Raw genomic sequence first — 13,475 nt, 5'->3', positions numbered from 1 at the left:
ACCCGACCCGCCCCGTTGCCATCCCTACTTCCAAGTAGTCTGAAGACGATCCTTCATAATTGGGTAACCAACTGTTTTTCCCAAGAGTTTAATTATCATTACATCCTTTCATGGTACCTACAACTCATGAAAAATTGTATCATCAAGAAAACACTTGGGATGAAGCCCACACTCTCCTCCAATTCAACCTTAAACACAGTAAGACTAATGAGGTCCTTCTTCGCTCGTTGTGGCAGGTTTCTGAACCCCCATCATCTTATCGTGAAACTAGATCTTCGAGGTTGTAAAGGAACCACCACCATCAGGTGGTTTGCGTGGCAACGTAGTTTGGTTTTTCTCCCTCCTCCATCACGTAACCCCTCCATCACTTAACTTAGTTACTTGCCTTTTTATTATTTAAATTGGAAAATACAAATTTTAATTTTAAAGACAAAAACATCCCTTAATATTTTTTTCTGTAACAAAGATTTAAATTAGGACGATTGATATAAGATCAAAGTCAACCACTAATTTTTTAAAATATTATTAGTAAAATTATGAATCCTTTATTTTATCTCTATCATTAAATATTCATGAATGAATAAAAATACCTTAAAATTAAAGAGAAAACTATATTTAAATTTAAAAATCATGATTATAAATAAAAAATAAAATGTTGTATTATTGTTATGTACGATCAACATAGTAATGGTGAAGATAAAATATACCTAATCACATATTTAAAGAAGTATACACATATTCTTATGTTCAAAGTGTAATCATTATAGTTTTGTTATATAAGAAAAAGTTATCGTTGTTGGTTTTTTTTTTACTAATTGATCTTTTAAGCGTAACGCAAGTTTTTGGTGTGAAACTTGTGTATGGATGACATCAATAGTATTGTTACTGGTAAGAGAAGAGAGGTTCCTTTCATTTTCTGCTCTGTCACCAACTACCTTCGACGAACTTTTCGCTAAGGATGGAAGTGGCACCCAAAATCGCTCCTTCGATGCTCTCTTTTGACTTCGCGAATTTGGCTTCCGAGGCCTATCGCATGCTTAACCTCGGTGCCGATTGGCTCCACATGGACATCATGGTAACCAATGTCTCTGATTCACCATTTTTTTTCCCATATTCATATATACTTGCTCATATTTTTCATTTTTCCTTCATTTGCAGGATGGGTAATGACCTCGCCTCTTGCTTTGCTTCTGCTGTAATTGTCCTCAGATTGTTGCCATTACTTCCAAATTTAATGAGTTTTTATGTTGCATTTCTGTTTATTCCCTTTTCTTGTGTTGTTTGGTGAATCTAGAAATATCTCTTTAGGAGAAAAAAAAAGTAGGTAGGAAAAATTTAGGTAAAACTAGCTCATGCATGAGTATCTTTATGGAGAAATTAATAAACTAACATGAGAAAATATCTTTAGGAGAAAAAAAAAAAGATTTTTAGGAAAAATGGAAAAAAGTTTCGCTACAAGTTAAAACTACTAGCTCATACGTGAGTTAAAAATATCTTTTTGGAGAAACTAATATGAGAGAGCTTCTATAAAGTAGCTCATTTGATAGATTTCATCTTAATATCAATTAAAATTAAGTGAAGTTGTCCAATTGATATATAAATTGCCCTTCCCCCCTCTAGAACTAGGCAATGCCTATCATAATAGGAAAACCAAGAAGATAGACTTTAGGCTCTGATTCCATATTAGATTTCAGCTTAAAACTAATTGATATTAAGTGAAACTGCTCAATAGATATATAAACCGCACCCGGAGAATTGAGACATGTGATGTGAGACTTTCCAAAATGTTTTAGTTAATTTTAACTTATGAAAAACTTATTTCATTTCCTTTTTCTAAAAGTGTTTATGAAGTTTACCCAAAATGACTTTTAATATTATCTTTCTACAAGGATAACGGGGATAGTTCTTTTACCTGTAAGAATATTTTTGTGGCAGATTCTAGTGTCTATTTTGCTTCTATGCTTGTAACAATGAATTTGAGTGAGGTGTAACTAGTTTGTTTGGTGCTTTGGGTTGGGTTAACATTGAATAATATACTCTTTAGTTTATTTGAATATGTATTCTCATGTAGTATGGATAAGAATGTTCAATGGTGAATCATTTGTTGAATGTATTGGGGTATAGTTATTCATGAATATTAGTGAATACTACATTCTGAATCAAGCTTATCAATAGGACTGATCTATTAGCTGATGGAGGATGCCAATCTTCTATCATGTACTCATGTTCAATAATAACAATTGTAAGAATTTGGTAATCTCATACCTTAAGTGTAGGTTCTGCTATAGTATTCATTTCTAGTCAGTGCTTCATTCTCTTCTATAAATTTCTCCAATATAAATTGTCTGTATTGTGTTCTACATGGTTATTAGAACCTTGCAAGTCAATATGATTCAGATATCTTTGAATTTGTATCATAAGATGAATCTAAATAGTTTTGTATCTTATGATACATAAACGAATCTCTGCAATTTTGTATCATACATATAAATCAGATGATTCAAAGATTCATTAATTATTTGTTTACTTTTTCTTCATCAATTCTCATGAAAAAATTGAAAAGTCGTATGGGCTTAATTTTTTAAATAAAAATGAATTGAAGAAGAACTTATGCTATTTGATTATTCTAATACTTTATTTTTCACTCACTCATTCAGTGTTGCACTCCATTTGTTTATTTCATTGCATTGTTTCCATTTGGCTATTTCATTTATTTCATTTCATAAGACTTATTGTTAATTTCTTTTATCTATTCATAGTTTAAAATTATTACAATGAACTCTATATATCATCTATATGATATATTAGAAATAATTTCTCATGTATTTGAATCTTATATTTGATGCAAATTATGATTTATGATTCAAAAATTAGCTTGGCGCTTCACGATTTGAATCTTGATTTAAAAACCTTTTTTGCTATTATTGTTTTATTAGTTGCCCCAAATTTTATATTCACAACTTTCCTGACTAGCACATTAGCATTAAGGTTACTAATAGTGGATAACGGTCTATGGCGGTGAGGCTGAAAATCCTTTATAACTTATGATAGATGTCATGGCGGCCTATGGAGGATAATATATATATATATATATATATATATATATATATATATATATATATATATATATATATATATATAAAGGAAGGATCCTTTTACTCCAAGAGTAAGTCTAGACTCCATTCAATAACTCATGTTCTATATCAAATTTCAACGATCCAACCGTTCAATTTAAAGCTCTCAATGTATAGATCAAATCTGCAAATTTTTAAAACATTTGAAAATCATTTGATACTTCGTTTCTTTAATTTGAATCAATGTATAAAATAATTTTATGATTATTTGTCAATTTAAGTTTAATGAATTGAAGTTTCAAATGATTTTTAAATTTTTAAAAATTTGCAGATTTAATCTATGCATTAAGAACTTTAAATTGAACGGTTGGATCATTGAAATTTGATGTAAAACATGAGTTATTGAACGGAGTAAGTCTAGGTAATCTTACTCTTGGAGTATATGAAGTAAAAACCGTAGGTTAAAGCTTGCATCTAGGTGCTAGTTCTATTCTACATTAAAGATTGAAATCATAATAGTTGGAAAGGATTTTATTCATCAACTTGACTTGGTATTGCTATAGATGATTTATAGTCACCTCATGGGTGCTTAATTTTGTTTATTATTATACTTTAGTATTTCTTTTGTGTGGTTGGCCAATAAATTACTGAACATGTTTCTTTTCCTTTCTCCCTTTTGCCTCTATTTTTTGTAGGCATTTTGTCCCCAATTTAACTATTGGTGCTCCAGTTATTGAAAGTCTGAGAAAGCACACAATGTAACGATCTTCATTTTTCACTGGTCTAGATGATTCTATGCAGATTTTTTGTTGTTGCCTATTAGCACGATATATAGTGCACTTTAGTCATTAACCATTAACCCTTGTAGGGGATATTTGGATTGTCACCTTATGGTTACAAACCTTCTTGATTATGTTGAACCCTTGACAAAAGCTGGTGGTTCTGGTTTTACATTTCATGTAGAGACATCAAAAAGTTGGTCCCTACATTTTCTTCTTTTGGTTTGTCTTCCTTTTACACCATTTTCTTATGCCTACCTTTATATAATATTTTGTCTTCTACCTCTTAAAACTGATTTTTGTGGATAGATAACTGGAAAGAACTTATCCAAAAAATCAAGTCACATGGCATGAGGCCTGGTGTAGCATTAAAGCCTGGGACCCCCATTGGAGATGTTTATCCTTTGGTGTGTAGTTTTCTAGCTCTGGTTCTCATATGGTCATACCTGTATAGCAGGATTTTATTATCTACCTTTATCATCTATGAGTGGCATGAGTCCTTGTGCATAAACTTGAGAATATATATAATATGAATGACTGGAAGCCCTTAATGTCATATGCATGTGTGCTTATTTTCCTTTTCTTTTTCTTATGTGTCATATTCTTTATTCTTTTCACTAACAGGTGGAAGCTGAAAATCCTGTGGAAATGGTTCTTGTGATGACTGTAGAGCCTGGATTTGGAGGAAAAACATTTATACCCGAGATGATGGATAAAGTATCGTCATTCTTTCTTGTGTTATGCTTTGTGACTGGAATTTCTTGTCAATTATGCAAGTTGTATCTATCTTTTTGTTAATTTTTTTTCTTCCATTTTGAAATTTCAAACCAGGTACGTATACTTAGGAAGAAGTATCCATCACTTGACATAGAGGTACCTCAACACATTTTTTGTTTCTAACTTCTTTCCTTTCAAGTTAGATGCATATTTTCTTCCTGGTTGTATACATAGTAGAGTATTGATATTTTTTGCTTGCTTGATTTTTGAACTTGTTAAATCTTTCATGTTTTACTTATTTATGTTCTCTTCATTTTTTTATTTATTCTAAAAAAAAGAACAAATGGTCTTTTACTTAATTGTTGCCTTTGCACTTTTAACTTCTTTTATATAATGGTTTCTCACCAAAACTTCCCATTCAATATTATTTCTAAGTGCCCAATTATTGTATTCACGGATATTGGAGGTGATTAAGGTTCTTATTGGAAGAGCTTATTCATAGCTTATTTAGACTTATCTTATAACAAATGCATCTGTATAAGTGTTTGGGAGAACTTGTGAAATAAAGTTATGATATGTTCGTAAATTATTTTCAGTTTATCTCAACAAGGTTCTTCAGATGAAAATAGCTTATAGCTTATATAGAATCAGTTTAACCCTATTTCCTTCTTGATTATAAAATAACCTATACATAAGTGCTTATATAATAAGCAGTTATTCAATAGTGTTGCTAAATGGCAGTTATGGCGACGACCGCCGCATTCCATTATGGTTGTTTGGCCTCTGTATGGCACAGGTTCGCCATAGGCCATTATAGCGGTAACGGCGTGGAAATTTACGGCGTTCATGGCTCCCATTTTGGGTTTTTTATTTCCATTTTTCCGGGTTTGGGCCTAGGTTTTTTTTTTTCTAGGTTTTGGCATTCCATTTTTTTCATTTTCCTGAATAGGTTCGCAATAAGACCCTAACCCTATAGTTCTGAAACATTGTCTACTACGTGCAACGTCAACGGTGTGCCTCCTCCGATGAGTTCTGCCACTGCAATTGCCTCTAACGCGACCACCACCTCGTGTGCGATTCTACTCCACTTCTTCTCCCTCCGCATGCGATTCTCTCCTTCTCCCTTCGCATGTGATTCTCTCTTTCTCCCTCCGCTCGCGATTTTGCAACTTCTCCCTCCGTGTTTTGCTATTTTTTAACATTGTTTCTTTGTTTTGATGACCATTTAATCCTTTTGTTGGCTAGGAATTTATGTCTTTTTATGATGACTATCACTAAATTATGAATGTCATGAATTTTAGATTGTTATATTGTTGGTTTTAATATGTGTTTGTTATTTTTTTTGGCATCATATTATATATATATATATATATATATATACATTGTGTCCGCAATAGACTGCTATGACAATATGGCACTTAAAGGTCCTTGTTGCCATCTGCCGTATAACTTTATTGACAACCTTATTATTCAATAAGTCCTTAATTATTTTCATAAGCTCATGTACACTAAATAAATTAATCCAAACCGTCCCTAAATGCTTGTGTTAGCATGCTCATATTAATTTTGCAACAACTAAAACAAGCTCAATTTCAGGTTGATGGTGGTTTAGGGCCTTCAACCATAGACATGGCCGCATCAGTTGGGGAAAATTGCATTGTTGCTGGAAGTTCAGTGTTTAGAGCCCCTTAGCCAGCTCAAGTAATATCCTTACTGAGGAATTCCGTGGAGAAAGCCCAGCACACCATGATATAGTAAAAAATGTTATTTTAAGTTGTATGCCGTACACTTCCTATAATCAATATGCTTAATGTTAACATTTTCATAAGTCGAATAAAAGAATGTGACTTGAAAATGTTTCTTTATATTTCTGTATCAAGTGTGCATTTCATAAATATATAAAGGCACAAAAGGGGATGACACATGTTATTGTCACCTAACTCCTTTGCTAAAGAACATTGTGTAAATTTAAATTTTGAACCATTGTTAGTATTTTTACATTATGTGTAGACATCATACAAGAGAGTGCCACGTATGGTTAGTAGTAAGTAACCAAGCTTTTACACTAGCAGTCTAGCACAAAATCATATTAATAGTTTCCTATTTAGCCGGCGCTATATTATATTACCCATAGTGTAAAAATAGTAATATCAAAGTTGAATCCTTAATAATTAATATTTATCTTCATAGACACTTGTATGTCAATTCAATGATTCCTATTCATTTAGAGCAATAATTACCTAATCTGATTTCTATTTTAGTTCATATCTTAGACTCATTTGGGGGATGGGATTAAAGTGGATGACTCTTGCCTTAGTTATATATTACGTACAGTTAATATGTTTGGTTAATTATGTTTTAATGAAAGTGTTTGTTCTTGTTTCGGATCGATGCATCGATTACCCTTATTTTTATCAGCACATTTTGGTAGATGCACTGTACCATAAGTGTATCTCTTGATTAGATGGATGCTTATCTCAATCTTCGGACCTACAATGTCTTTGAATCCTTGGATGGATAGAAGTCTAATTAAATTTGCATCTATTGACTTCTTTAATTGCAGAATTTGTGCCAAATCATCCTCGTAACTGAATTCATAAATTTTAAGGTTTTTTCAATAGTATATTTTTTGTGACTCTTTATTCTGGACACAACAAATTAGAAGTTTCTTAAGGATTGAGTTTGTCTCCTACTACTCCCAAAATCAACTTAAATTTATGTCTATAGCAATACCAAGTCAAGTTGATGAATAAATTCCTTTCCAACTATTATGATTTGAATCTTTAATTCATAATAGAACTAGCACCCAGATGCAAGCTTTAACCTACGATTTCTACTTCATATACTTGTAAGCAGAAGCTTGAAAGATAATTACTGCTAAGCTCTCCCAGATTTTTCTTAATTTACTTCAATTACATGATCATCCTACTCAATAAGAGTATAGTGAAATGCCTAAATTGTAGTCCAGTTTTATGACATTTTTACAATTAAGGCATTCTCCCTAATGTCAATACAATACAAGAGAAATTATTTGTTTCAAAAACAAAGAACTGGATGATAGGTAGAAAATTATGACTTAATCAGAAATCCATCGCCAAAAAATAGCCATCAGATTAAGGAGTTTTGGCATTTGCCACATGTCTATATGATTAATGGCCAAAATCGATTACTGGGTTACAAGCAAATATGCAACATAGAAATGTAGCATAAATCAAACTACTTGGCTAAAAACATTAAATTAAAATTCTATAAACAACAGGGTATGGTGAAAAAAAATCCAGTCATTGCATCTGTCATGCTAATCAATTTTGTGAAAAAATTGTTATAATGGTGTTACAACAGAATGGCGGGTCAGTTTTGGGGCTCTCCGCAATTCGCCATCCGTCATATGGCATTTTGTGATGTCGTCCACCATTTCCACCGTGGCAGGCGCCATGGCTATTTTGTCCCGTTATGATATGAAGGATATGGCGAACGTAACACGGCTAGGGTTTCTGGGCCAGTTTTGGGCTGCGATCCAGGCCCAATTTGAGTGCCCTAATGTCTTTGGGGTTAGAGTGTGAATAGAGCCGTCGCGACAGCCTGATGGAGGACCACCTTTGGATCTTCATGTGGGACCCATTACTAGGTCCATGACTAGGAGAATGGAGGAAGACGAAGGATACATCACGCCTAGAGCCATACTCATCATGAGTGTGGAGTATTGATCCATCTCCTAGGCCCATTTTGAGTAGTATAGGATTTTATGGATTTATTTCCTTTTTTACCCTTGTATTTTGAGGTACTTTAGATGATAGGATTTTATTATGTTCAAAGTCCACTTTTTTCTATTTTTAGGTCAAGGGATATTTTAGTCTTTTAAGAGGAAGGAACCTACACATCATCTAGGGTTCATTTAGGTTGCATTTAGCTTGCATTTGGGCTTGCATTACACGACCATGCAACCCTAGATGCCTTCCTACTCCTATATATACCTTTAGCCTAGCACCTTCTATACACTTTAGAATATATAAATTTGAGTGAGCATTTTTTCCTCAAATCCTCTCTTTAGTCCCCTAGGTCTACACGGCCTAACCCTCCCTTCTCCTCCTTGAGTGAGTTTAGGGTTTATTTGAGTGGCCTTCAACCTTGCCTAGTGAAGTGAGCCAACCTTGAACCTTCCAAACACCTTCCTCCTTCATTTTTCCCTATTCGCCCACCTTTAACCCCTCATGCCTATGCGGCCATGTCTATGGTTGAAGGCCCTAAACCACCATCAACCTGAAATTGAGCTTGTTTCAATTGTTGCAAAAATAATATGAGCATGCTAACACAAGCATTTAGGGACGGTTTGGATTAATTTATTTAGTGTACATGAGCTTATGAAAATAATTAAGGACATTGAATAATAAGGTTGTCAATAAGATTATACGGCGGATGGTGGCAAGGACCTTTAAGTGCCATATTGCGATAGCGGTCTATGGCGGACACAATATATATATATATATATATATATATATATATATATATATATATATATATATATATAATATGATGCAACAATAGAAAAATAACAAACACATATATTAAAACAAAAAATATAACAATCTAAAATTCATGACATTCATAATCTAGTGATAGTCATCATAAAAAGACATAAATTCCTAGCCAACAAAAGGATTAAATGGTCATCAAAATAAAAAAACAATGTTAAAAAATAGCAAAACACGGAGGGAGAAGATGCAGAATCATGCATAGAGGGAGAAAGAGAGAATCGCATGCGGAAGGAGAAGGAGCAGAGCAGAATCGCACAAAGGGAGAAGGATAGAATTGCTTGTAGAGGGAGAAGAAGTGGAGTAGAATCGCACACGTGGTGGTGGTCGCGTTAGAGGCGGCTGCAACGGTAGAACTCATCGGATGAGGCACGTCATTGACGTTGCACGGAGGAGACAATGTTTCATAACTATTGGGTTACGGTTTTGCCGCGAACCTATTCAGGTAAATGACAAAAATGGAATGCCCAAACCTGGAAAAAAAACCTAGGCCCAAACCCAAAAATATGGGAAAAAAAAGCCCAAAATGGGCGCCATCACCACCGTAAATTGCCACGACGTTACCGCTATAACGGTCGCCATACGCAAAATGGCGGACCCATGCCATACAAAGGCCAAAAAACCATAACGGAACGCGGCGACCGCCGCCATAACCGCCATTTAACAACACTGTTGAATAAGTGCTTATTATATAAACCCTTATGTATAGGTTATTTTATAATCAAGGAGGAAATATGGTTAAACTAATTCTATATAAGCTATAAGCTATTTTCATTTGAAGAACCTGGTTGAGATAAGCTGAAAATAATTTACAAACATATTATAACTTTATTTCATAAGTTCTCTCAAACACTTACACATATGCCTTTGTTATAAGATAATTCTAAATAAGCTATGAATAAGCTCTTCCAATAAGAACCTTAATCACCTCCAATATTCATGAATACAATAATTGAGCACTTAGAAATAATATTGAATTGGAAGTTTTGGTGAGAAACCATTATATAAAAGAAGTTAAAAGTGAAACGGTAAAAAATAAATAAAAGACCATTTGTTCTTCTTTTAAAAAAAAATAAATGAAGAGAACATAAATAAGTAGAACATGAAAGATTTAACAAGTTCAAGAATCAAGCAAGAAAAAAATATCAATACTCTACTGGTCTAAAACCAGGAAGAAAATATGCATCTAACTTGAAAGGAAAGAAGTTAGAAACAAAAAAAATGTGCTATGGTACCTCTATGTCAAGTGATGGATACTTCTTCTTAAGTATACGTACCTGGTTTGAAATTTCAAAGGTGAAGAAAAAAAAATTAACAAAAAGATATAAATTATGACGAGCACTATAAGGTCAAAGTTAATCACTAATTTTTTAAAATATTATTAGTAAAATTATAAATCCTTTATTTCATCCCTATCATTAAATATGCATGAATGAATAAAAATACCTTAAAATTAAAGAGAAAAAATATATTTAAATTTAAACAATATGATTATAAATACAAAAATAAAATGTCTTATTCTTATGTACGATCAACATAGTAATGATGAAGATAAAATATACCTAATCACACATTTAAAGAAGTATACACATATTCTTATGTTAAAAGTGTAATCATTATAGTTTTGAGGCACTTTGGCCATAATAAATAAAAATAAAATAAAAATTATTGAAATAAATTATAAAAAAACTATTTACTAGAATGAATTATTTTGGATATATAGGAGTGAGATAAATAATAAGAAAACGTCAAGAATAATGACGAGAATAGTAAACGACGAAAGATAAAAAATTTAGAACGTCCCCGATGTGTTTGACGTTTTGTTCTCTGACTAATAGTCCTGCTGGTCAACACAAAACCATTACAAAACATCACGAAAAGTGATGCTTTTAGTGTATACAACAACACGTCTCATATCTTGACGTTTTCTAATCATAGTGTATTTTATTTTTATTTAGCAAATGTATATAAAAATGGCAAAGGCTCATACGTTTCCAAATCAATATTTCTAATTAAAAATACTTAATAGAGTATACTAAAGTCACGCAGGTAAATTACAGTAAAATGAAATTTGTGTCAAAAAGAATTAATATTCTATTATTGTTTTACAAAAGTAGCCTTTAAATTTGTGTCATTTTATTAACTTGCAAAGGACACTGTTAGAATAGTGGATTAAGCCTAACTCAACCCTACAAAACCGGCTTGTAAGGTGAGGGTTGCTTTCCACTTATATACTATTCAATTGTCTAATCTCTAGTCGATGTGGGACTTGGGTTTTTCCCAATACACCCCCTCATGTCTAGCACTATTGGGCTTGGTACGTGGATAAATGGTGGGTGACCCTTTTTAATGATCTAGGATTGGCGGGACTTGAGTTTTTCCCGATATACACCCCCTCTCACACCTATGAGGAATGCATCAATGGTGGGTGGCCTATTTTTAAAGTGGATCTAAATGGCTGTGATACCATGTTAGAACAGTGAATTAAGCCTAACTCATCCCTACAAAACCGGCTTGTAAGGTGAGGGTTGCTTTCCACTTATATACTATTCAATTGCTTAATCTCTAGTCGATGTGAGACTTGGGTTTTTCCCAATAGACACCAACCATTACCGATCAGGCAAGAATGATTCTCTAGTTTTCTTAAAATAAATAATATACCCATTAAGGACGTAGAACTCCTTGCACAATCATTAAATTTTACTAGTAAATAAAATTTATGGTAAAATTTATATCCCAAAAGTCAACATGTGTGTTTTTATGTTAGAATTTTTTTATGGAATATTATTTTTTTAAATATATTTATAGAAATGGACCTCCCTCAAATATATTTACATAACTACAACCATTTGCTGTGCAAGTTTAAATATATTTATCATATATTTAACTTATACAAATAATATTTATTCAAATTAGTTATTATAGCTATTTATTAATTATAAATATTATTAATATTTTTAAACACATATATTTATAATACATACAAACTTATTAAATTAATAATTTTTTAATTAATAATTTATAAAATTATTAATTTATTATTAATATAACTTTATAAAATTATTATTTATTAACATTATAACTTATTACATTTATAATTTATTAAATTTATAAATTAAATTCTTTTATTTAAATAATAATAAACTAAATTTATTTAAATACTACATTTCTTTTTTATTTTTTAAAAACTTTAAAATCTTATTTTTAAAACATTTCAATTTATTAAAAAAATTCCAGTAAAAACCATTTCAATTTATTTCCAGTAAAAAATTCTTTATGTTGTAATTTAAACCCTAATATTTATTAATATAAAAATATAAGTTAATTTGATAAATTTACGTAAGTTTTGTTGTAAAGTTTATAAAGATGTCCTTTATATAAGAACCAATTATAATATTTGATTGTTTTAGTGGGTTTGAAGTTCACCACCGCTTATGACCATTATTGTGCCACTAACACACTGCTAGTATACCTTATTTTATTTTTCATTTAGCAACCTATACAAAACGTCAAAGATATAAAAACGTCAATAATTTTGACGTTTTTTTTATTCTTTCTTTTATATGCGTAAAACGTCATATGTAATGACATCTTTTTATTTTCCTCTAATTTATTTTAGTAAATAATTTTTTTTTTATAATTTTTTTTTTATTTTTATTTATTGTGGTCAAAATGCGTATAAGAAAAAGTTGATTTTGTTTTTGGGGTAATTTACCTTTTATGCGTAACGTGAGTTTTTGGTGTGAAAGTTGTGTATGGATGCGATGTCAAAAACCGCACGCTAAAAACAGTTGAAGTCAAAGTTGGCATCAACAGTATCGTTACTGGTAAGTAGTACCAACCCACCCGCCAATTCAAAATAAGAGAAGAGAAGCTCCTTCATTTTCTGCTCCGTCACCGACCAACGTCGACAAACTTTTCGCCAAGGATGGAAGTGACACCCAAAATCGCTCCTTCGATTCCGATTTCGCCAATTTGGCTTCGGAGGCCCATCGCATGTTCAACCTCGGCACCGATTGGCTCCACATGGACATCATGGTAACCAATGTCTCCGATTCACCATTTTTTTTTCCATATCCATGCTTACTTGCTCATATTTTTCATTTTTCCTTCATTTGCAGGATGGGTAACGACCTCGCCTCTTGCTTTTCTTCTACTGTAATTGTCCTCAGATTGTTGCCATTACTTCCAAATTTAATGGGTTTTTATGTTGCATTTCTATTTATTGCCTTTTCTTGTTTTGTTTTGTTTTGTTTGAATACGTATTCTCTCACGTAGTAGGGATAAGAATGTTCAATGGTGAATCATTTGTTGAATGTATTGGGGTATGGTATAGTTATTCATGAATATTAGTGAATAATACATTCTGAATC

The 13,475-nt window shown here is 32.0% G+C and overlaps 1 protein-coding gene across 1 annotated transcript; it reads left to right on the top strand.

The window, feature by feature from the left end:
- The first annotated feature begins 847 nt into the window (after positions 1 to 847).
- On the top strand, positions 848 to 6,526 carry LOC109817125 (ribulose-phosphate 3-epimerase, cytoplasmic isoform). Its single transcript, XM_020382323.3, is given in 8 exon segments — positions 848 to 1,075; positions 1,159 to 1,163; positions 3,770 to 3,832; positions 3,943 to 4,049; positions 4,163 to 4,260; positions 4,478 to 4,570; positions 4,685 to 4,726; positions 6,167 to 6,526. Coding segments are annotated over 8 exon segments (684 nt in total). The 5' UTR covers positions 848 to 958; the 3' UTR covers positions 6,326 to 6,526.
- Positions 6,527 to 13,475: the final 6,949 nt, after the last annotated feature.

This window comes from Cajanus cajan, chromosome 4 (assembly GCF_000230855.2).
Source record: "Cajanus cajan strain Asha chromosome 4, NIPB_CcT2T_4, whole genome shotgun sequence".
Taxonomy (NCBI): Eukaryota; Viridiplantae; Streptophyta; class Magnoliopsida; order Fabales; family Fabaceae; genus Cajanus; species Cajanus cajan.
Note: the sequence above shows the minus strand (reverse complement) of the source record. Positions and strands in the feature narration are given on the sequence as shown.